The 26550-nt window shown below is 37.7% G+C and overlaps 1 protein-coding gene and 1 long non-coding RNA gene across 2 annotated transcripts in view; one reads left to right on the top strand and one right to left on the bottom strand.

Annotated features, from left to right (window-relative positions):
- The window catches only part of SLC1A2 (solute carrier family 1 member 2), a 40390-nt gene extending 26883 nt beyond the window's left edge, over positions 1-13507 (top strand). Inside the window, exons 7-10 of the mRNA XM_063293239.1 lie at positions 1549-1743; positions 3305-3439; positions 9520-9751; positions 12921-13507. Of these exons, the coding sequence (XP_063149309.1) occupies positions 1549-1743; positions 3305-3439; positions 9520-9751; positions 12921-12995 (637 nt within the window). The 3' untranslated portion in view covers positions 12996-13507. The remainder of the gene's footprint in view (positions 1-1548; positions 1744-3304; positions 3440-9519; positions 9752-12920) is intronic.
- An 8879-nt stretch (positions 13508-22386) lies between these two features.
- Positions 22387-26419, bottom strand: LOC134487687 (uncharacterized). Its single transcript, XR_010066878.1, has 2 exons — positions 26358-26419; positions 22387-22868 (listed from the first exon to the last, which is right to left on the bottom strand). It is a non-coding gene; the product is annotated as an uncharacterized LOC134487687 (long non-coding RNA).
- Between the last annotated feature and the right edge of the window lie 131 nt (positions 26420-26550).

The following is a 26550-nucleotide window of genomic DNA, read 5'->3' as shown; positions in this document are numbered from 1 at the left end:
CATATGCATGCATATGTTCATAACCACTTCACTTCACCAGAGTTCCAAGTACAGTATTGTATGTGCATGCACATATATGCACAGACAAACTAGAAGAGACACATCAAGCTTCCTAAAGGACACAGCTGCCTCAATATTACAAGGAGGGGAACTTCATTGCACCAACATGCACTTCAAAAGTTTTGCACAGCATTACCTAGTTGAGGTTAGCTGTTCCTAAAAAAGCTAAGTAGGGTTGGACCTGAAAATTCTTGGATGGAGACTATATTGATGAATAGATTTTAATTTAGTCATCAAGAATCAAGGAGTCTGTTGTTTTACATATAGCCACATTTTAAAGATAATGTGTAATAGCCAGGTCTTTATGTGTTTTGCTCAGTTGAATTCTATATTTAAAGAATATGCATTACTGGTACCTGAGGCTAAATTGTTTGGGCACACTGGGAACCAGTTAAGATGTTAGAATAGGACTAGGAAATCCTGGTTCAAGCCAACCCTAAGGTTATGAAACCTTAGTGGCCAAGTTTTGTCCCATCACTGAAAAACTCACTCAGATTTTTATGAAATGTGTAAGTTCCCAGAGCAGATGAACAGAGTTGTGCACTGGGAGAGACCTGGTTGACACTGTGGTGCCAGATAATATCATGAAATCAGAATAAATCTTTTTAATTACATGAAGGTACATTTGGTGCAATATCATCAGTATGCTGGTGATTCTCAATTGTATATTTCTGCCCCCAGGCAACCAAGTAAAACTATCAAGGTTTTGTCCCAGTATCTGGAAGCTATGGGGTCTGAATGGAGAAGAACAAGTTTCTGCTCGATCTTACCAAGACCAAGTTTTGAGCCCACAGTTCTGGAACTGGAGATATTTCATCATTGATTCTAGATGATGTTGCACTATTCTGCTCAGATTCAGTGTGCAGTTTGGGGGTCCTCATGGACTCACAGCTCCTGAACAGGTGGCAGTTGTGGCCAGGGAGCTTTTGCACAACTTCATCTTGGATGCCACTTGTGCCTGTTCCTATATTGCAGTCATACATGCCTTAGTCACCTCCTGGGTGGATAATTGCAGTATGTAGACATGGGGCTCCCCTGAAGACCATCCAGAGGCTACAGAATGTAGCAGTACAGATAGTTATGAGCATTCCTCACTTTACCTATGTAACACCTCATCAATCATCTTGTGGGGCCCAGGAGGCATGCCTTCTCTGTGGCGGTGTTGCCCTTTGGAATGATGTCCTCCTTGCTGACATATGGTTGGCTCCAACCCTGCAGGCCTTCAGAGAGACAGTTAACACCTGGCTCTTTCCTCAGATGGTTGGATCAGGGAGACCAGAACCCCCATTTGGTGGAGATAACAGTTTTTAGCCTCTGATTGCCATTTAATTGTTTATTTGTTTTAGTTGTATATATTTGTTTTTCTTTTGTATTTTGCTTACTCTTTTTTGTATGCTGCCCAGAATCATGTTGTTTGAGTTGAGCAGTTATATAAATGCTTAAAATAAAATAATAAAATAAAATAATTCATTTTCCTTTATCCTTCAGTGCTGGTACATTGCCTGTTACCTTTCGCTGCCTTGAAGAAAATCTGGGCATTGATAAGCGTGTGACAAGATTTGTCTTGCCTGTTGGAGCCACTATTAATATGGATGGAACTGCCCTTTATGAAGCAGTGGCTGCCATCTTCATAGCACAGATGAATGGCATTGTGCTGGATGGTGGACAGATAGTCACTGTCAGGTACTGTATTGGGGTTGGTAAAAAATTTGATATCCCAGAGTTTAAGTATTCCAAAATAAGTCACATTCAGAAACACATGCTAGCCTTCATTCATGCTCAGAATCTATAAAAAGTTTCCACTTCCATCATAACAAAAAGTGAAGACTCCTTTTCCAGTTTCACCATTTACATACAAATGCATTCAGCCCCCAGGTTATGGAAGCCTCACTTACGAAAAACCAAGTTTATGCAAGGGCACAATGTGTACAATGCTGGCAACATTTTTTGAACACTTAAAGATGTCAGCCCTTTCTTTATGTATATGTAAAGTTGCAGCTAACATTTTGTAGACATAAGCATCACAGTATCCAATGGTGGTTGTAATTTTGAGCCCTCATCTGGCACACAATCCAACATGCAGAAAAAAGTGTTTTTGCACATAAAGGCAATCTATATGAAATCTAATTATATCGTTCTTGGTTTGAGATTTAAAATGGTGCTTTCTGATAGTTATCATTTTTATGATGTTAAACGCTAAATAAAAATTTTCACTGTATAGATTGTAAATAGAAAAAAATAGTAAAGGTCCAATTGGCTAAAATTAAATTAATCACATTTTGTTTTAATGCAAAAACAATTAAACAATATTATTGGGGAAAAACGTGGTTTCAAAAATGAAAAGATAGGCATGTTACAGGTAGTCCATGCTTATCAATGGTAATTGGGACCAGAATTTTCATCGTTAAGCAATGTGGTCGTAAAGTTGATGTCGTGTGACTGCACCACTTAGTTACGGCAGTTCCGCCAGTGCCCAGTTACTTTGTTAAGTGAGGATCGCGCAGGTCATTAAGTGAGGACCTCATGTGATTGTGACTTCTGACTTCTGCCAGCTTCCCCATTGACTTTGCTTGTGGGAAGCTGGCAGGGAAGGTTGCAAATCATGATCACCATGTCTGCGGGATACTGTGACGGTCGGAAATCCAGACCAGTTGCCAAGCACCCAGATCATGATTACATGACTGTGGGGGCGCTGCAACAGCCACAACTTCAAGGACTGGACTGGTCATAACTACCACTCATTCAGTACTGTTGCAAGTTCAAATGGTTGCTGAACGAGTGGTCATTAAACAAGGACCACCTGCAATAAAAGCTCTTGGAAATACTGTAATTCTAATGTTGGCAACTTATTGTGTTGGATTGCACCTCCCACTGTCTCTCACCATTAGCAATGCTGACTAGAATTCTTATGAGTTAAAATTCAACAACATCTGGAGGGCCTCACCTGCCCTGAACTTAGCCAACTGCCTTTAAAATGAAATTAATAGTCATTGCAAATGTATAAGAAAAATGGATTGGGTCCAAGTCTATCCATTTGTTAGTAGAAAGAACTCCTCTTTGGAAGTTTGAGGAACACTGCAGAGCAGAGTTGAGGAGTGTGCAATGGATTGGGAGAAACAAGAGAAACATTTCCCATGCAAGTGAAACTGTACCTCTGTATCGATAGACTTTTGAGCAGATAATAGTCAGAGCCCGTGTTTGCACAATTCCTGTATTAAATAAGCAGGCATGTTTCATTTTACAGTTTGACAGCCACCCTTGCCAGTGTTGGAGCTGCAAGTATACCTAGCGCAGGACTGGTGACCATGCTTCTTATCCTCACTGCAGTAGGACTTCCCACACAAGATATCAGCTTACTCGTCGCAGTAGATTGGCTCTTGTAAGTAACACGGAAAGACTGCTTTTATGAGATATCTCAAAATAGTGATTATCAACTTGGTAGGGTATTAACTTTAATCTTCAGTCACCTCATTATAATATGTTGCAAACTAGTGATTAAGATCTCAGACTAATAATGGAGATATCCATGTTCAAGCCCTACTGACCATGGAGCTTGCTGGATGACTTTGGGACAGTTGCCCACTGTCTCTCAGCCCAACCTGCTTCACAGAATTAAGGTTTTGAGCACTCAAAGAAAAAGCAAGATGTTTACATTGTAAAGGGATTAAGGTTATGTATGAGAATTGTTTCCAATATCCAACTGTAGCTAATTTGTACAAGTTGCATACTACTACTACTAATTATTATTATAGTATAAAGTCTTATAATATAGGTAGCCCTCGGTTAACAATGGTAATTGGGATGGGAACTCCATCGCTAAACGATGCAGTCGTAAAGCGCAATGTCACATGACTGTGCCGACTTACAGCAGCAGTTCCAGTTGCAGTCATTAGGCGAATCCCATGCAGTTGTTAGGCATGATGTCATGTGGTTGCCATTTGCAACCTCCTGATGGCTTCCCCATTGACTTTGCTTGTTGGAAGCCAACAGTGATGGTCGCAAACGGTGACCACAGGAGTTGTAATTGCAAGCCAGTTGCCAAGCCCTCAAATTGCGATCACACAACCACAGTGACGCTGCGATGGCCAGAACTTTGTGGACAGGCCATTAAGTCCCATTGTCCAGCACCTTCCTAACTTTGGATGGTCACTGAGCAAATGGTCTTTAACCCAGGACTACCTGTAATAATACTCATTTGTGCTGTGGGGGATCCATTTCTTTTTTATCCTACAGTGGTAGATGGATAGAAATTCAAGCCCAACCTTGACTGTGAGCTGTTGTACATGCAGAAAATGAGGTGGGTGCAGATTCTTTTGCATCTCAATCTTAAGGAAGTATTCTATGCAGAAGGACTGTCAGGATTGCATTGCAACTCTTAACTTGGTATACTAAAGGTGCACGTGTGTTTGTAGACCTTTTATTGTCTGCCCAACACTGTCTCATCACTGGATCTTCTCTACTTTTGCCTTGCAGATTTTTTTGAAAGACAGGACAGTGATGCAGCATTTGCTATTTACTTTTTGGGCAAGCTTCTAATCTTGCCACCTTCTGATTAAAAGCTTCTATAGACACTTATCATGTAATATTTAGTGGTCCTGAAGGATTTGATCTTGGCATGTTTCTTTTTCCCTCCCTCCCTCCCATTTAAAAAATGCTGAAAGTGATTCACATATTGTAGCAATAAACAAGACAAGCCGATAATTAAAACACAATGCTAAAATATTAAAACTGCAGAAGCAGCAAGAGATGACAGAATAATATCAACCAGTGGAACGATAAAACAGTCACTTTATTAACAATCTACCGCAGTTGAGCAAATGAGATATTCATCTGACACCAAGAAGACGTTAGTGTTGATGCTATGCAGTTCTCCTGGGAAAAAGCATTCCATACACTAGATGCTAAAACTTAAGAAAGTAGGATGAGCTTTACCATAAAAAGTCCTGTAAGCTCGTGTACAGGTACTCCTCATTTAGTGACTACCTTGGACAGCAACCATTTGCAGTTATGATGGTGATGAAAAAGAAACTTTGTAATGTGTGCATTTGTGACCTTCACAGTGTCTCTGTCTCAGTCATGTGTTCCCCATTACAGTTGGTATGCATTGTTCTGTAACTGGCCTGTTTTTTTTATTGCCTCTCCCCCTCTTAGAGTGGAGAGATTGTGTAAACAAGCTCTCTTTTCCTGAGCTCCTTTTCTCCACAGCGCAGCACATCCCTAAAAAGTGCTAACCACAAGTTAACAAGCTCAGCTCTGTGACTTTAATTAATTAATTAGAACCCTCCTGCTGGCTGGCACCGACAAGACCCCAATCCATTTCACACTGAAGGCTTTTTTGCCTCCTAAGCAGCTTCTGGCTCACAGGCCTGAGCACACTAGGCAAACAGCCGACACTACTGCATTCCTTTCAGTATGTATTCCCCATTGTGTGCCTGCTTACTCTCTTGTAATCCCTTCCTTTCCAATGAATGTAAATACAAACATCAATTCTCTTCTTGCTAATTATCCCAGTGCTGGGGTGACCATTCCAAAGGGTGGGAGAGTAGGGAAAAGGGCTGTAAAGATTTGTCCTTTAACCTGGCTGTAATAAGCAGCTTTAACACCCACATGAAATCATCGAAATAATCAAGTGCAGGGGAGTCAGCATCACTTAATTGAACCTACCAGTCAGCCGCTCAACCCTTCAACTCGGTGGCAATGGCAGTTATTTTAGCCTCTTCGAAAGGGAAACATGCCCCAAACTGCCTCATATAACTTTTAGCATTAGTTAAAAAGAAAGATAACTTTGTTGGATCCCCATCAAATTTGACAGAAAAGTCTCTCACTCCGCCTCCGGTTGGAGTGGAACCAGCAGGCGCTTGAGTGGTTTGGCCCCAGGTTACAGTAGCTTTCCCTTTTCGGGGTGGGGATACTGATGGCCAGGCTCTGCGGGGTGGAGATTCATCCCGGAGCCGTCTCCTGCCCCTCTCTGCCAGCAGTCTGGATGGGAGGATGGGGGATGGTTGCGGGAAGCTGGGATCTCCTCCGTGTCTCCCCTGCCCCTCCAGTGACAAAGACAGGTTTTTCAACATGCACTCCATTGACTCTATTTTGGCTTCCACCACTCTTAGTCTCTCAGGGGTTCGAGAGTGCCCTCTCCTTCTCATGCCCAGTTTCCTCTCAGTTGACACTGTAGTAGATGCTTTGTCTGGGGTTAGCGGGAACCGATACTTCCAGGATGTCCCCGATGTCCCTGGTTGGGGTTCCCCCACTTCATCCAAGGTGATCAACTCTGCGAGCAATTTGCTGGGTGCCGGTTGCTTTGGCTCTTCCCCATTGTCAGATTCCTCTGCATCAGAATTGGAATTCGATTCATCCCTTGACAGGTCTCAGGATTCTGAAGGTTCTGTGGTGAGATTCAGTTCTCTGCTCTTGACCGTCGACTCGGGCATCAAGCTAGCCGTCTCCTTGAGTCCCCCGGTCATGGATTTTGACTCAGCCATCGTTAACTATTTTCCCTCACAAGAGACTGATCTTGGTAGGAGCTAACGGTACAACTTTGGGAATTCTGAGCTTTATGTAATGGTTGCCTATTCTAAAACACTATCAGACTCATGAGTAGGAATTCAAAGATATCTGATTTATTAAAGAATAGTATGCAGGATCACAGAGAAAGCTGAGAATGATGAAAGCGCGCCAAATTCAAACTAAAAATCCTCGGTGCAAATGAAATCCCTCCCCCTGTAGAATCTTCTCAAGTTCACAATCCCAGGTGCTCCTAACAGTTTCTGATGGTCTGCGGGAAAAGTCCTTGAACAGAGAAAATAACCCAAACACATTCCATTGTACTGATTCCACATACAGAGCTTGGTACAAGGTCTCACAGCTCCCTCCCAAACAGAAACGCACGTCAGTGCCATGGCATGTGAAACGTTACAATGTATAAACTACATTGAATCAGTGAACTTGACGCTGGCTTCCTCGTGAGTAGAGTTCCAGAAACCTTCCCTGCCTTTTGGGCTCACCCAGCTGTTTGGAATCGTATCCTTCTGACACTGTAAAGCAAAGAAAGGCTGAAGTAAAATCATATGCGGAGTCGCAGTCACATGATTTTCATTTAGTGACTGCTTTGTTTAACAACCAAGTTCCTAGTCCCAATTGTGGCGGCTAAACAAGGACTACCTGTAATACTGTAGAAGAGAGATGCTGCAGTTTATATCAAATTTCTGTCTCATCCCTATCTTCTAAGTCAAAAGATAAGAAAATATTGTTGTGGATAGGAAACAGCATGGGCAATTCAATAGTTAATAGAAAGCAGTCAAAGGAAAAATTGCACTTAGTGTAGATAGCTGTATCATTAAACCACAGGTACTGTATTTACATTTTAAGGGCATGTTTATATTGAAGCAAAAGTGAGCAATGCCTGACAGGCAGTAAGAGGATATTAAACTGATGTGGGTTGTTGTTTTCTTCTTCAAGGAAATGTCATTTGAAGCAATGTCACTTGTCAAAAAAGTCCTGTCTTTCCTACATGGAGAGACTCCATAGCCGTAATTCACCAATGGAGGCAAGCAGAGTTTACCATTGTGATGCCTGATCTTTCTCAGTCAAAAGTTGGGTAATGCTGCTGTTAAAAATAAGTGTCCCCTGAAGCAATTCTGTGATGGAGCTTTATAGAAAAGGTCAGGTAGAGCAAAGGAGAGGGCTTAAAGGCTCCTGTGACAGGAGAACAATTCTGTGCATGTTGTCTTCAATATTATTGAGAGAAACTTCAAGATGATTCATACACCTTTTTAGATTGACTTTGCATTCAGAGACTGCATATTGTTTTTTACGGGAGGAACCATTTCATACTTCAGTGAATCTCACATGAAAAAGCCATGTTTGTGCTAATAAACCTGAGTGGCTCCAAATGAGACTACTAATTTCCTCACTTTCAAAACCAAACCAAAACAAAGCCCTGACTGAAGTTTTATTCTAGTTTGGTTTTTTCTAATCCATTGTTTTAGTGGTGGCCGAGAACAGGTTTACAAAGGGGAAACTGACAGATTTAGCAAACATAGGAAAACCCCCAGCACAGGGATTTTATATTCTGAGAATAACAGGAAAACAGAAATAGTCTTCTATAGATAGTTCAGTTTTTGCTTCCAAAATGCCTGAGAAAATGAATTATCCCTCAAATTTAGTATGGACATCTGGCTTTCTTTCCATTTAGCACCACATAAAATATAAGTGTTTAATCCAAGATCACCTAGTAAAATGGCATTTTAATTTTAGTATTCAAATCATAAATCACAATGAAAGTCAGCCAATGTAAACTGATTGAATAGCCAACAGGTGGTTTATAAAGAAAGAGTGAATTTTGGAAATCTTCAGATTAGGAAACAAAAATCAAAAACACCAGAAAGGTTATTTGGTTAGTCTTTTTTTAAAAAAGGTATATTTAATTATGATAGCTTTTCACTTTCTTTTTCTGAAGAAAGTATTTCCACCTAATCTACTCTTTAAAAATGGCCTGATGATTAATGTTCAGTTCTGGAAAAAAACGTGTGTCTGAAGCAGAAATCTCCTTCTTGAATCATTTCCTTCTCAAACAACAGAAATGTAATCACAAATGTGCTCAGTAGAGCCCAGGAAATTCTGTTGTTGTCACTAGACAAAATATACTTATGTGTTCAGATACTTCTGTGCACCTAATGTGCTGACTCCTAGTTGGAATCTAGTGGGTCGATGCTGTACAGTGTTCAATGCATGGATAAGATTTTTCACAAATGCAGACCAAAAAAAAAAAATTACCAGGCTTTCTAGGGAAGTAATGGACATTTATTTGTTTGTTTGTTTGTTTAATTTAATTTAATTTATTAAATTTATCCCTGCCCATCTCCTCCCATCGAGACATAAAGAAATAATGTGTCTCATGGTGACTGATGTTGAAACAAACATTACAGCACAAGCTAACATTTTATAGAAATCTTATCAGTTGCCCAGTCATTAGCTGCTATCAAAGAAGACCTTGTTATACATTGCCTTCCTACTCAGAGGTTTCAACATTAACATTCACCAAGTTCAAGAGAGGCAAAAATGTATTCTTTTCCAAAAGGGGAGAAATTGAAAATGAAAGAAATCAAACTGAAGTTTTGTAATTAAGACTTAATCAATCAGTCTTGCAAGTCCTGGAATGCTTTTTGAGAAAACATAGGATTCTACTTTATATTGCTCATTTTCTCTTGTCATGCAAACATTATATTATTATTATTATTATTATTATTATTATTATTATTATTATTATTATTTTCACACTGTAAATCAGCCTAATATCCTCAAGATGCGTTGGATTGCAACACACCTAGAGTTTGATCATTGGTCAAGACTGGATCTGAATACTGTCACACTTGGAGGGTGCTGGATTGCTGAAGGCTCCTGTAAATTGATTCTTCTGTGCTTCAAATCTTCTGTCTTTCGGTATTGTTTTCTCTGTAGAGATCGAATGAGAACATCTGTCAATGTTGTAGGAGACTCATTTGGAGCTGGCATTGTTTATCATCTGTCCAAAGCAGAATTGGAAAACCTTGATGCCCATCACAAGATACATGAAGATATTGAAATGACCAAGACTCAGTCAATTTATGACGATCTGAAAAATCACAGGGAAAACAACTCAAACCAGTGTGTTTACACAGCTCACAACTCTGTCATAATAGATGAATGCAAGGTACCTTTCACATTTATGGATATTGAGACTTGCATTTAGCCAGACATAGTACAAATTCCTTTTTTTTTTTAAATTAACAGTTAAATTATCTTTTTAAAAAAATGTCACTTATAAGGGGACAACAACAAATGCCACCCATTAAAAATGTTGAACAGATGTAGATTTGCTTTTAATTTTATTTGGTTTATTGCAATTTTGTTTAAACTGAAAAATGCATGTAATGTTTACAGCCAAGAACATGTTCCACAATGTGTTATAGAAAGCAGCACTGGGCTGAAAGAATATTCATTTTTCATTTCAATATTCATTTGATTTGGGTTTTTTAAGCACTTTGATTTAACTGATATGAAATGATGAATTTGTTGCAAATTACAGTATAATTGCTTCCAAAAGATATTTGTTTCTCCTCTTCAAAATTTAGTTAGTTAGTTAGCTAGCTAGTTAGTTAGTTATAGAATTTATAAGGCCACCCATCTCAGCCTAGTGAGTCTGGGTGCTTAACAATACACAGCCATAAAACATTACAAAATAAATGTAAAAATACCATACCATACAATACAATGCAACAGACAATTGAATGAACTAAGAAAAAATATTTAAGAGGTTGTATGATTATTAATGTGAAAAAAAGTTAACCATTCAGAAACAATGAGCCTCAAGCAAAATGTAAAGCTAGTTTTTTTTTTAAGATTAATGCTTTCCATAATACATCATATAGGCACATGTGTTGGACTTCTCAATATATGGAAATTCACCAATCCAGCATGTTTGTTCTTGCTTTCAATGTTATTTTTGGTCATCATTACTGTGCCAATTTTGTGGTTTGTGTCTAATCCTGTCAGTAATGTGGTTTAAGAGGAAGTTATAACAAGAATTGTCCTGACCAAGATTGAACTGAGTTTCAGGAAACCATATCATCACAAAGATTCTTGGAGTCTAAGAATAATTCCTACATCTTATTTGATTAATCACAATTTGAGGTGGCAACTGAATCTGACAAAATATTGGAGAATATGAACTAAGTTTTGTTTACAACAAGCTAACTTAATCCAAAATGATTTCTTGAACAAAATTTAATTAAGATAGTTACTATTGAGGGTTTAGATAAAGCAGTAAATTGTGATTAATCAAAAATGGAAGTGAATGCTTCCAGTCATGGTGGGAAGAAAGAAAAAAAATCGATGCACAGATGAGTGATTTGCTTAGCTTGTTCAAAGCACAATAAGGCACAGTTATCACTACTAGCAACTCGAAGTTTGACTGGAGAATTGAATTCAGTGTTTTCTTTAGCATACCTGTAACTTCATCTTTATATTTATGCTGATAGTAGCTGATTTGGATATTAACGTGTATCAGCTATAGATGTCCACTACAAACTGAAATGAAAATGACAAAACCTGCATTGTGACATCACAACACAAACTGTGTGCTTTCATACTTGTATCCTAAAGTCAGAGAGAAATACTGTATATAAGTTGCAGAGTTTGAGTTGTGATGACCCAATGCAGGTTTTGTCATTTCCCCTACCCAACCCCGCAATTGGCCATGGTTTTAATTAGCTGGTCATTATGCTTTTTATGCATTAGTGATAGTTTTAACTTCCAAAGGAGAGCAGGAGAGAATGCCCACTGAAGGCTTTGTATCATATTAGGTTTCTAAAACTTCATAGTTTAAACACTATACAATTATGCCTCAATCTAAAAACGTTGTGATCAGAAGATTTTATCCATATCCCAAGAATCCATATTCTGTCAGTTTCCAAGACAGAACAATTCCCACAGCACTACAATTAGGTTCTCAGTTTAAGCAGATTTTTTTCAGGTGTAGGCATTCAGCTATTTCTTCCATATAATATTATTAGATATGGTTATAAAGTATGAGAAAATTCCAAAATAATACTATACAAAATTTAATCACTTCTAAGTTTCAGCCATTCAGAGTGGAACACATATTTAAAATGTTTGTGTTGAAATGAATGGGATACAAATGCAATTAAATGTTTAACTGGATCATCCCCAATAAAAGATAGGAAATAGCACTAACATGTATGTGTGAGTATAAAAATCCACAACAGGATCCAAGTTTATTATTTGGTCAGCAATTTTTGTTATTGGTGCTTGACCCAATTATTAATGCAATTACTTATTCTTTTGATATTTTAATATTTAAATGGCTTTGTAGCTTAGTAGTGTTGCATGACTAATATACGATTATTGGCAAGCAATATTGACTCATAAGTTGCATGACAGTTTTTTCCTTGTATTTTTATTACCACATTTTATATTTCTTTCTGACCTAACCTACAATTTCAACTTGTGATGAATTTTCTACTTTTTAATGCATGTATTTCCCTCTTTGTAATCAGAAAAAAGGCTGTAATTGTTTCAAACATGAATGCATTCCTCATGTTTTCATGTCCAAATGCTTCCATACATCCAGTTTGTCCATCATGTGGAATAATAATCCTGTCTTTTAAGTTTTTGTTTGAAGCTGAGGACAAGAACATGGAAGGTAAGGTAGGAGCTGGAAGTAGATGAAAGGCTCAATTACTATGTAAAGGTCCAGTTCAGTTGCAATCAGTCCAATAAGTGTATTAACCCTTGGGTTTTCCAGCTGTGTTTATGATGTTACAGCTGTTAAAATGTTATGCATAGCTGGGAAGTTTTTTCAGTTGACTACCTGGATATTGCTTTCTAATCAGTGTTTCTCCTAGAATGTTTTGATCATTCTGGGCTTCTCACCATTTTTATCAAGTTAAAGTGTAAAATTTTAACAGAGATACCTGTATCTTGTAGTTGGTATATAAAAGGCACTTGTGTTAATACTTGTTTGACTTGGTTGTAACTGTACCTTTAACATGCACCAGTAATGAAAGATGTCACTTTCTTGTGGCAAATTAATTCTGCTATTTACTGTTTTGCTTTTTTGTAGTCTGGGTATGAAAAAGCCTACCAATCTGCTATTGATTTTTCTCTGCATTGTGTTTTGTGCTGTAATTTTGAGTATTTTCATTAGATCTTTTTAAAAAATTGAAATGGCAGAACTGATTCACTACAAAAAAAAGTATGAATATTCTCAGTTCTGTAAATATTAAGATTTGTATAATTCATTATGTTTCCTGCAAAAGTGCCTTGATTTTAAGCTAGGTGTTGATGGTAATTACTTGCAGGTAACCTTGGCAACCAATGGCAAATCTGCAGACTTCAGTGCTGTCGAAGAAGAACTTTGGAAACATGGGAAATAAGGTGGAAACCATCCAGGTCCATCTTGAATAAGTCCCTGAAGTTGTCTTTTGGTAAAACAGATCTCAAGATCGAAGATTTTTCACCGTTTTCATTTAGCATAGAAATGTGCTTACTTAATGCTGTTAATTGAAACTTAGAAATGGTCTCATGAAGTCTTTGTTCTTTTAGTTTCTTGGCCAAATAATTTATCCTATTTTATCATTTGTTTGGATGTTAGAAAGAGATTTGGTTGGGTTTCCTCCTCCTGCTCAAAACATAGAGAATGTAGATGTTTAAAGAGGAAAATTGTTAAAAGGCACAATATAGCTGATTTGCTTCAGGGACTAAGTATTTAGCATTAAGTATAGTGTACGCCATGCAGAATCTGCATTGGTGCCCCTCTGCTGAATATGTGGACCTGTTTCTTGGCGCATACTGAACACAGTGAACACTTTATGTAAGATATTATTTCTTAAATGCTTTTCACGTGCTTTACTTTGCATATGGCTTTCTTCAGCTCCCTTTTCTCCAAGCTGTCTTAAAATAAGTGATCTACCTGAATTCCAGAGCCCCAGTGAAATGCAAAAAAAAATATTTTTAACCATAAAATCCTCATCTCTACATTCCAGTTCTATAAGCAATCAGTCTTCTTTTGATCTGAAGACAGAATACAGTTCATGAGCAACTGAATTGAGTGAATTACGGTCATGGGTTCATTCCCCTATAATCCCAATGGAATGTCTTTCCAATAGGCAAATTTGTGATAGTGGAGTTAAACAAATGACATGTTGCTTGCAGAGCTAACAATCCATTCTGGGAAGTATGCATTCTTACCTGGGAAGATATCGAACAATTAGCACAATCCTAATAATACAAAAGCAGAAAGTAGACATATGTATTTGTCTGGATCCAGCAACACTAAGAAACCACAGAAACCCTTGCGCAGTAGTTAACCATACTAAAGCTAATCCAATAACAGTAGCTCAGCAGTACACTGCTCTGTTTTCAGCAAATCATATCTTACTGCCTCTTTGTTGAGATTTGAGAGGGAATGTGAGTGCTTCATTTTAGGGATGATATCATCTGCTAGTAAATCCTCTTTTGTCATTCCTTTTCCTAAGAAGAAATAATTATATTTAGCAGGAGTGCTGTTGTACAACATCAGGGCTAAGACATTTTCCTGTAAGTACTAGATATCTTTCCACACAGTATCTTATGTTGGATCTTAATTATACTATTAAGTGTTTTGAACAAATGAGTTTGGGCAAATATAAATTCACTTCTCTAAATCTTTAGGTTTTATTTGCTGTGCTACCCAAGTGTGATCATTCCTTTGCCCTAGTGTTGTAGAACAACAAATCCTGCGAAGTGATACCAATTTAATATCTGATAGTCTTTTCAGGATACTGTCATTCTCTACAGAAGCACAACCAACACAAGCCGTGAAAAGGGTAACACTGCCATACATCAGAAACAACCAACAGACTGTTACAACCGCATGGCATCACCGTAGCACACAAACCAGCCAAAGCCCTCCAAAACATCCTGAGTAACCCAAAAGACCCAGTAGCCCAAGAAGAAAAAACAGGAGTCATCTACAACATACAGTGCAAGGACTGTAGCAGCCACTATGTAGGACAGATAGGGAGGAGACTAGCAGAGCGCATCCACGAACACCAACTAGCAGTCAGAAGACACAATGAAAACTCCTTAATCTCACAACACATGGACAGACTCAACCACAGTTTCAGCTGGGAAACTGGGAGCATCCTAGACCAAGCTAAATCCAAAAACGCTAGGGAATTCCTGGCATCTTGGCATTCAGACACATCAGCCATCAGTAGACACATAGAGATAAACCACCTTTACACACCATTCAAAAGAGACAATAAAAAGCTAAGAAGGAAACAAAAAGACCAGAACACATCTTCTCCAGCAGCGAACACCCAGATAAGCAGGGATTAACACCAGACAAACAAGCAGAAAACCATACCCTAATCAAGGAACTACCAAGGAGAAAAACAACCCCCTCCAACACTGGCTTGGCAAGCTCATGTATATAAATAGGGAGCAAACCCCACACTCCCTGGCACTGATGATGTTACCTAGTTGGGTAATAAAATGTTTGCAAGCAAACAATCAAGCTCAGAGAGCACTGCGGACTCTGCAGTTCAACCCTGAGATACAGATGTTCTCTTCTATTGTATTTCTTCCTTTTATTTCAGTGTATTAGATGATTGCCCCTGGTGGGGAATCGGAGATTTGGGTGTGGCTCTCACATCCACATTAATATTTCTCTTTCTCTTACTTTTGGTGACCTCTGGAGGCAGTATAATTTAACTCAGAAAGAAACAGCACACCTCTAACATCTCATTTTCAGACAGGTCTGGCACATCCTCTCTGCATGTATTGAATGAAAAAAAAGAAATTTTACACAGATGAGCAATATATCCTTATGGAGAAGAAATGTATTCATGGTTATCACATGTTGATGCAATGATTTTAATAGGCCACCCACACTGAAGCACCTTTTAGGATTATTTTACAGTCACTAAAATACTGATACACTTGTGCTCAGCATCATGTTATATTTCCTCTTCACTTTGAAGAAGCAAAGTGCTGACCACCAGTGGAACTACAGGTTCCTTTCTATGGGGACAATTTCAGAAATGCTAATCGAAAGTAAGCCATGGTTTGTTTCAAACCACACTGAGAAGGAAGCTCTCAAACTAAAATAAGACGAAATTCTAATTTTGCAAATAGAGATTTATTTCTGATACTTATACAGGAAAAAAATAAGCCCTGTGTAGGACTTGAGCAAGTATATTTGGATGTTTCATAACTCAGGGAATTTCAGGCTCTTAAAAATAAAGCAACAGTTTACCTATTATCGGGGACATCCACGGGGAGGGGTCAAAAAAGTCAGTATGGCCTTGTGATTAAAGCCCTACCTCTTTTTTAGTGCATGCCCCTGCCTACAGCATAACAGGGAGAGGTGAACAATCATGCTGAAGGCATGGCTTTTGACTCCTGAATAAATTCTAATGCTATATATTCTGCCATGGTAACCTATAAATATGACCATCCAAATGTCTTTCCATTTCACAGTAGAAAACTGATCCTTAACTCTTATCCCACATTCTTTATCCAGGATAACTAGTTTCTGAATTTCCAAAAAGAAAAATGTAGAAAGAGACTTCACTGCTAGCTTATATGCATTGCTCATTTGTGTGAACATGTTTTTCATTTGCAAATGCAAAATACAGTAACAATTGCACCCTGTACTTTTTCTTATTAGCCAAGGTTTCCTTCCATATTTAATACCTCTATTGTTGGTAACAGTCATTCTTAACTATTAATAATTAATGATTAAAACACACACTTAAGCATTTCTGCCATTTAATCCCTGATGCACAATAATTTATTTCCTGCCTGTGCAACCAAGACATGGGATAGTTACCTAGAGACTCAGTAAAAGAAAACAATTAGGAATTTCATTTGTGGGAAACTATACTGAAGATGGTGAAGTGTTAGCACAAGTTCTAACAGTGACCTCCAGTGAAAGGTTTGCTTGTTCTAATGCTTACCCAAATTGTATTCTTAGCACTTCATTTCAATTCCTTGATTTTGCGGGAGGGGGAGGGGGATTGAATTCTGCAATTCTGAATTTGGTGAGATCAGTTTTCAATTAATTTCTCCTCCTTGACTATTTTGCACCAGCACTTTGAAGTTCCTTCACTCATGACCACTTCGTTAATCTGCATTACAAACCCAGCCTTGCTCTTAATTTGCTGTAATTTCTTGATTAGAAAAAAGGGGGACCTGAACAAGCAAAATGCCATTTACCTGATGTGGCACTGCAAGCCTGAGAAATTCTGACCACCTTGAAGACAGAACTGTCCCATGATACCATTTCTGGTATGGTATGATTCATGGACTTTTTATGATTTTTTTTTTCCCTCTGTGGTGCTGCTCCCCACCATTTAAAGTCAGGTTTAACCGTATTTTCATAGGTCACCTTAAGTAACTTAACATCAGTGCTAACAAAAAAAACCCTGTAACATTTGTTATGTGTGGGAAAACATTTGTTCTGTTTCTATCAGCAAGATGTTCTCTTTTTAGCAAGCTGGAATGTCTTCTCTCACACTTGTAGATACTTAAATCAATTCTCTAGACACTCTTCAGCTTTTTAAAATGTATCTTTTAACATTTAATACAACAAGGAATATTTTTATGCTTACTTTCCACCCATCTTATATTTCTTTCTACATTGTTTAAAATGGTTACAAACATTAATATAAAATCTTTATCAAATACAAAACACATCTCCCACCCCGCCCCTGGGTCTTTCACATCCCAATGTAATGTGGCTTGTCAGGAATTCTCTTTTCTATTAATCCTCTTTACTTTTGAAAATTTTATCTGCTGCTAGAGATGCTGATTCTGTGAAGTCAGAGAAGATGGACAGTGCAGCTTTGAAAAACCAGAATTCAAACTAGTAAGAATATGTACCTTACTACTAGGGTTGCATCTTTACACATCTGCCACCCCACTGAGCCTAATGCTAATCAGTGGTTATCTGTTCACATATGATTCTATTCCTTTACTTGTAGTAATACCTGCAGGAAACCATTCTTGATCTATAGCAAGCTTACTTTTCATGCTTAGAGTGTCATGGTACTCTTACTTGAATGATGAGATCATCCTACCATGGGATCATCCTACCATGTTTTAACTAAAGGAAACCATACATGTATTTCAGGTCTGATTTTTAGAGCAATACTGAAGAAATTCACCTGTAGTCTTGGGAGAATATGCTGGAGACCCTAATGTTTGTTAGATCTCTAACAGGGAGGGAAATCTCATACCATAAGTCTTCCCCAAGAAGGTGCAGAAAAGGCCATAGCTGATGAGAATCTAGTGACATTAGAAGTCTGAACTTATACATCGGAACTTGTGCAGATGCTGTGCATTTACAGAATCCAGACCTCCCTCATTCTCTGAACATGTCCCTAAATAGAAATGTCCTCAGTAGGAAGGAATAAAGAAAATTGAAGAAAAATGTCCCATGCCACCACCACCATTAACCATGATGCATATAAATGCCGCATCAACATCTGGAAAACATGGCTGTTCCATCTCTTATTCTCTCCCCCCCTCCCCCAATGATGGGAGTCTTTATTACTGAACTCAATTTTTTCCCAACTTTATCCACATGTATAATATTGCACTTCACATGCTGCTAGAGTAGTATTTTATTATAAATAATCAAAAAGCAGAAGATGCACAACTAAAGTCTTTAGGTATGTGGAAACTCCCATTCTTTTAAGCAGAGGGAGATGATTGATTATTCAAAGCCAAGCTATTGCTGAAAAAAGAAAGTTACTTGGAATTAGATTCAACTTATAGCACTGATAGCCTCAAGTAAGGCCTATAAATCATGTTTGAGAACAATATATTCTCCACTACCAGTATTTCACATTAGAAAACAATGTATTGTACATAACTTAGAACACTTCCTATGAAAATTGTATTTTAGTTTGCTATAACTTTGACAGCTTGTTTGCAGAGCTATAGGGTTTTTTAATCAGTGCTATAAATTTCAACATTCCATTACCTTTATTTCAAAGCTGCTTTTTCAATTTTCCGTTGACTACTGTAACAAAATCTTCCTTCCTAATGTGAATGGTAATTTATGGAATGCATGAGATGTATTTCTACTTAAGAATATATCTTAATCTAATATATTTATCTAATAAATGGCTATATATATAAATTTAGCCATTTATTCGTCAGCAGCCATGATATACACTGTAGAATGAATTAACTTATTTCTGGCTTCTGTAATTTACAGACATTTACAGATGTTATTTTCGTATGCCATTTGCAGACAGTTATTTTATTATACAACCATATAAGCAAGCAAGAAAAAAATACTATAATCCTTTTAAGGAAAATTCTTTTATAAGAAATTCTGATAAATGAAATTTGTGACTGGGTTCATGCAACACATTAAGCCATTGTATCAGTGGGTTGGTTTTGACCTAGCACAGCATATGAACTCAGCTCTTGTGGCTTATAAACCATGATTTATAGCTGAGCGTTATATATAAACCAGGCCACTACAGTTTATTCAACAAACCATGGTTAAAATAAACTATGACTTGTGTGACATATGAAACCAGCCACTGTTATGTTATGTTAAATTAACATAACTCTTTAAATTTTATAAACTCTAAGGAAAGCACAAATGGGAATGAAAAGTGTCTATGCTACAGTTCATTATGGAACACTATTACAGTATTAATATAGAATAAGATTGAGATTGAGCCATTATTTTTTTATGCTTAGCTTGTTTTTTTACCGGGATAATTCCAGAATGTCTCTACCCTACAGATAAATATTCTGATTCAGAATATATTTTGTTTTTAATGTACTTACTTGTCCATTATTTTCAATGGAATTAATTTTAAAAAAATCCATAGACTTTAGGATTGCAGCTTTTGAAGAAAACTGACCTATCTGTGCCCAAAGTCAGTGAGGCTCAACTTGGAGTCCAAGATTTGCATCAAATAGCATCTCATGAGCTCGGTAGGCCTTCCATGGAAATGATGGTGCAGACAGAATGAAGTGTCTGCTTTTGTTTATGTACCAAAATCCCAGGTCGATCTTTAATGGTTACATTTCTTCAATAATGTGACGCACATCACATCCCATGCTGACAGAGAGAAATGTTGTCTTCTCAAACAGTATTAAGAGATAGTATTTGCCTAACTATTGAACCATAAAGATTACTGACACCAGAACTTATTTGTTAATGAACTCCGTAGGTTCAATCAGTTCTAGTTTATTGCATTTGGTTGAGACATACAAGGACAAAAATGAAAGCTATGTAAGTTCAAACTGCAGCATTTGATCTCACATCTTTGCCTTTCTATAAAAGGACCAAACTACATTCTTATGGGATTGTGTCAACAGAATAGCACATATAGAAATACCTCCTAATTTTTAAAACATTTATAAAATAAAAGCAAGCAATATTGATTGAAATCTGTTTTTCTTCCTTTATTAATTACAAAATACCTGTATTGCTGTTGCCTTGTTATTATGCAAGCACACTGAGTGAGCAAATAAACTTTTAAAACCCAAAGTATAGTTTGAATATGATGCAGACTCTGCCCCTTTTGGCATATAACTGCACAAAATGCCAACAATTGAGTCTATGAGACAGGTATTTTTAACTTGTGCAAGCTGTCATATATGCCTGCAAATGGGTGAATAAGCTGTTCAGTAGGTATAGGCAGTACATCATTGTAATCTTATTTTGTAATACTCCTATATTTTAAATCAGAGTTTTCAAATATTCTCGGAATTAGAACTAAATACAATCAAGTCGTAAGATAAAACGCTAGTATTACCTATCAAAGCATGATGCTCTTACAAAGTTTTGATGCGTTGTTTTCCGCATGAAGAACAGTGCCTCCCCGCACTTTGTGTAGATAATGTAGCTTATCTTGGTGTAATTTCAGTGAAATTGTGTATACAGTATTAATAGTTGATATTTCATTTTAATTTAATTTAACTTCAACTCCACTGGAATAGAAACTTTATAGTAATATGTTTGAAAATAGGTTGGGTTAGGTTGACTGGCTTTGGCTGCTATGTTGGTATTTCCATTTCCAGACATTTAACAGCAAAACATCCATAATCTGATGCCCATTGTTATATGGTGGTATAAGCAACATAATTGTGTTTGAATAATTGTTACACTCTTGTGTTCCAGCCAGGTCATTGTAAATATGTTAGTACTTGTCTTTATATATCTAAACCAGCAGCATGATGTGAGTGTATGTGTGCAAATCCCTGGCACTTAGTGAATATGAGTGACTATCTGACGTCGTTGTGCTGTGCTTGCGATAGCACCACTATTTTAATGAATAAATATAGGCACAGTATTATAGTGAGTTGGTTATATATTTTCTGCTGTATACATGGTAGACTGGAAATATAAAGATAGACATTAATAAATTGTTGCACCTGTCAACATTTTGGTCCCATTTCAAAAACTACCTTTTGTGTTGAATGCTGTGTTTAACTTCTGAAACTGCAGTCTCAGCTTTTGCTTCTCAACCAGGACACTGTGGTGATGGAACCCTTCCAAGATTCCTCCAGTGTTCATTTTTTCACTTCTTCACTGACCATGGAAATAAATCCAAATTCAAGGCAGTGTGAAAAAAGATTTCTTTTTGAAGTGTATTTTTCACCTGTTTGGTGTCATATACGATATTTCTTTCTTGGGAATTTCACACACCCATGTTCAGTGTTAATATATCCTGTGAAGATGCATGACTGAGATGGTATAAAATAAGCTTTCTTAGAGATGGTTATTTGAAAAAAAGGAGTCATTATATTCAGCTAAAACCAGACAAAGCTAGGAGATTCGGGAAAAGGAGCAAAAGGTTCCCAAATTTCATTTATGAAAATTTGGTATGAGCCAAGCTGGACAAACATACATGATTTATCTCATATTAATTATAAATCCCTGCACAGAGCTAGTTCTATTGCAGTGCAGTTGCATGCAAGATTCCCTTCATGCTTTACAGAACTATATAATACATGTTTGTATTATGTCATGATAACCCTGAATCAAATTAGTTGCCACCTGTCTTAAAATCCTCTAAAGCAGTGTTCCCAACATCAGAAACTTTGAGATGTGTGGACTTCAATTCCTAGAATTCTTGGCAATGGCCACACTGGCTGGGAGATACTGGGAGTTGAAGTCCACACTTCTTAAAGTTGCCAAGGTTGGGAAGCACTGCTCTAGAACTAGGTTGTAACTATTCCTCGTTCTGTTGGTTTCCCGGTTGTGAACTGAATCTGGTTATTGCCAAAATATAGTTATCATATTACTTCACTTCTGAAGACCTTGAGTGCGTGGATACCATGTGATTAGGCATACAAAGGGGAGATCCACTCAGTCCCAAGCTCTGCAGATATATTCAGCTAAGGGGAATTATTGGGCTCACGATCTCTTGAGATCATGGATCTTGTGCACACGACCTCTTAGACTGCATTGTTAGCTGGTCACCCTACATTCAAAAGAAAACATAATCTTGGCTTTGACTGTAATCAAAATATTCATCTGGAAAATGAAATGGTGTATTGTACAATACCAATGCCATTTTGTGTAAAATCTAATACATGGAGACGCTAAATATTTCTATTAATGTTGATTACTTTATTGTATACTACAGTAGGAATGTCTTGTTTACTAAGCATTTTATCATAGTTCTTCTTTATCTATACCTTTAGCAATTACTTTCTTTTCCTGTGTGAACTGATTTCTGTAACTTGTATATAAAACAAAACTGGACATTCTTTATATACTGGAAATAATCAGCAAAGACAATATTTCACTAAATGTTGGATTTTTTATGTACATATCATCAATAAATGTGGATTCATAATTTTCATGGATAGAATCAATATGACTGTATCTATTACTTCTAAGCTCTGGAGAGAATGTGTGATGGAAGGATGTATGAAGATTTACAGTCCAGTAACAAATGTTTATTCCATATATGTGTAATCTCTATTTCCCACAAGGCCACAGCTAATTTGCTAAGGATTGGCACATCAAACCAAGAGAGCTCCTTTTACATTTGTGTTAGATTTGCAGTTACTCCAGATTTCTGTTCATCCAAGCAATTGTATAAATAGGGAAGCTTCTCTATACCTGATAAAATAATTTGAGACCACTCAGTTATGCCATCAAGATGTTTCAAATCCTTTTATTAAAGGAGGCATATGTGTGTATTTAATGCAGAAAAGTTGCCCATGAAAGTAAAAATGTGCCCCTGTTCTGTTTTCTAGACCAACACTGGCCATAGCACCTAAAGATGGGAAATTAATATTAGTTACAGCTGAAGAACATGGTTCATGGTCTACTGGGTAGCTATTCCTTATGGGAATCAGTCTTGGTCTCTTTTGTAAAAGTAAATTAGTAAACTAAGTAATTAAATGTCAAATAATTATTTTCAAATAAAAAAAAAGGTGGCCAAGAGAAAAATGGCAGGAGCACTTATATGCATTTTATGTCTCTGTCAATAAAATGGCTATAATGAAGTTTTAGCATCTATACTGTATCTTGAATTAACTAGATGAGATCTGTTAAATAGTTAAAACAGTTGTTCCTTTTCAGCAACAGTTACATAGCTTTTGGGGAGATCGAGAACTATGACTTGGAGGAGGTGATGAAAAATGTGTAGCACAATTTGTTTAACAACGTATATGGCCACCCATTTTGCAAAAGTGACTCTAGGCAGCACACAAGATTAAAAACAACAATTTAACAAGTTAAACTATAATATCCGAGGTCACAAACAACAATCATAACTTGTCAGAGGACAAAATTAACCAGCAGAGCTCACCTAACCATCTGACCCAAATGTCTGGGGTAATAGCTGAGTCTTTAATGCCTTACAAAAGTAAGGGTGTTGGGGCCATCCAGATCTCTGGAGGGATGCTGGTGGGTGCTGCCACAGAGAAGGCACAACCCCAAGGTCCAGTAAGATACTGTTTAATGGAAGGGACCCGGAATATGCCTTCCCTGCTGGACCTGGTAGGACAAGCAAAAACAATGGGATATGGGTGGTCTCATAAATACTTGGCCTATAGGCTTTATAGGTGGTAACCAGCATCTTGAATCACACCCAGAAGCCCACTGGAAGCCACTGCAGCTCATGAAACAGTGGTGTTATATGGGCACATGAGGAACATCAAAAGCTGCCCACACAGTTGCACTCTGAACCAGCCACAGCTTCTGAATACTCTTCAGTGGCACCCCATGTAGAGCACATTATAGTAATCTAAGTGGGAGATGACTACGGTGTGAGTCACCATGAGCAAGGCCTCCTGGTCCAGAAACATGCATAGTTGGTGCACAAGATGAACTGTACAAAGGTCCTCCTAGCCATGGCTGCTACCTGCTCTTCAACAGGAGTCGTGACTCAAGGGGGACCCTCAAATTGTGCACCAACCCTTCCCCTCATTATACAGAGTTAAAGATGGAAACTGTCCAGATCCAGGGGTTTTTAGAACCCATAGCCATTCCATCTTGCCAGGTTTGAGCCAAAGCCTGTTCCACAAAGCCTGTTAGCTCTGTTTTGGAAGTGTTGCATTTTGGATGTTTGGGGGAAAAATTATTTTCTCTCAAGGACATCCAGAACCATCTGCTGATACCACTGTGTCTTAATCGGTGTTTGAAGGCTAGCCTTTTAATTGTTCTGATAAACCAACCAAAAGCAGCAGTGATTTTTCTCCACTAGAAAAAAAATAAATGGAAACTTTGGAAACAAAAAGTCTCCAAGAAAAAAAGAATGAAAAGAGCAAACTGGTAGAAGAGTGGCAGAATGCATTCAGGAACATCAATTGGCAGTCAGAAGATATGATGAAAATTCCTAAATTTCACAACACCCTGACAAGCTCAAACCCAATTTCAATTGGGAAACTGTAGATACTTTTAGCCCAAGCAGATCTAAAAATGCAAGCAAATTCATAGAATGTCTGACAAATCAGCCATTAACAGACACATTAAGATCCATTTATAACCATTTTAAAAAGGAATCAACCAAAGGTAAGGAAAGGAACAAACAGTTCTTTAGTGTCCTTTTTGTATTGTGGCAAACAGAACTGGACAGTAATCCATGTGTGGTCTAACCAGTGCAGGAGAGGAGTAGTATCATTTCCAATGATCCTGATGCTATATCTCTGTTGATGTACCTCAAAATTGCATTGGCTGTTTTGGCAGCTGCAGCATATTGCTGGGTCATGCTTAATCTGTGATCTAGCAAGACACCCATATCCTTCTTGCAAGTACTACTGCTAAACCAGGTACCTGACTTGTACCTGTGCATCTGGTTTCTCCTGCCAAATGCAGAACCTTACATTTTTCATAATTGAACATCATTTTGTTGGATAGGGCCCAATGTTCAGACCTATCAAGATCCTTCTGAAGCTTGAGCCTGTCATCTGGGGTGTTAGAAATCCCTCCCAGCTTTGTGTCATCTGCAAATTTTATGAGCATCCCTTCTATTCCATCACTGAAGTCATCTAGAGTACTGGGCCATGGACAGAACCCTGATGTACTCCTTTGCATCTCTCTCTCCATGTGGACATAGACCCATTAAGGACCATGCATTGGCTACAGTTGTTCAGCAACTGCAAATCCATCTTGTTCCAGTTTATCAAGAAGGTGGTTATGGTCAATTTTTTCAAATGCCTTTCTGATGTTTAAACTGAAATATAAACAGCCAGCAAAATTCATTCCCCCATGGACGTCTGATGTTATCTAGCCAGGTAATGAAACATCTACAAGAAAAGCAGGTTCAAATACAAATAACCCACGAAAAAATATGTTGCTAAGAATCAGAAGTAGCATTCCTGATTAAAAGGAAATTTTAGTTTGCCATGGAAAGTGTGAGTGAAAATAGGGTTCAAGGTTTTATTCAACATCTTTGAGCAAAAAAGTATATGGCATTGTAACCCAAATGGAATGTGTGGTGGCTGACAATAAGTGTTTCCTTAACTTAAGGACATATGGGGTAATGGTTATACTCCAACTAGAGCCATTCTTTCAGACTGAAAAACAATCCAGTAAGTTCCAACAATTTTTTTCCTATACCTGATCAGCTAATTTATGGATTCCAAAATGAAATGGTTAGTCTTTAAGGCAGTATGTATGTATGTATTTAAAAATTCTTTCATCCCATTATCCCCCTTCATTCAAAGGTGTATAGGAAAACATTGTGTAAAATATGAAATAGATATTTATGATAAAAATGGATTATGCAATTAATACCTTTAACATAACATCTTACCAGGGCCAAGGGAGATGCTATTATGACCGCTGCCCAGTTGGAAATTGGGAGTCAGAGAAAATTGTCCTGGGAGTGGCTGACAATATTCTGAGTTAAATTGTGTTAGGATCAGTGTCCTGCCCTAGAATCCAGTTAGGTGAGTTGATGGCTTCTAGAACTAGATCCAAAAGAGAATCTCTCCCCTCTGGGCTTTATGATTTAATACAGGGAAAGATGATGGATATATTCAGGAACTCCACTTCCTTCAAATTCCTTTGCATGACTGCACACCTGTGTTAATACAAACCCATCATGCTATCCTCTGGTGGTAAACAACTTTATGCAGAAAAAGAGGAAAGAAGTAGCAAGCAAAGGGAGTTAGTTAAAGGCAGATGAGAGAGAAGGAAATTTAACTAAATCTAGTTTAAACCAATACAGTACTATTACATTACTCCATACCTTGTATACTTGCAAATCACTCTTGCACCCATCACATTTATACACTGCAGTCTTTAAACTTCTCACCTCTTTTTGAGTTTCATCAACTTCACTCAGCCATGACTTCCTCAGTCCTCATCTTCCTCTCAACTATTAGCTTTTCCTTATGTATTTATTTTGTGGTCTGATCCTAATTGGTTGGAGGCGGCAACAAGATGTTGATGGCAAAGTAGTCTTTAGAGATCCTAGCTTGCATAGAATAGCATAGCCATGCTTTGCA

The sequence above is a fragment of the Candoia aspera genome, chromosome 1 (assembly GCF_035149785.1).
Source record: "Candoia aspera isolate rCanAsp1 chromosome 1, rCanAsp1.hap2, whole genome shotgun sequence".
Taxonomy (NCBI): Eukaryota; Metazoa; Chordata; class Lepidosauria; order Squamata; family Boidae; genus Candoia; species Candoia aspera.
This window is presented reverse-complemented; position numbering and strand designations above follow the sequence as displayed.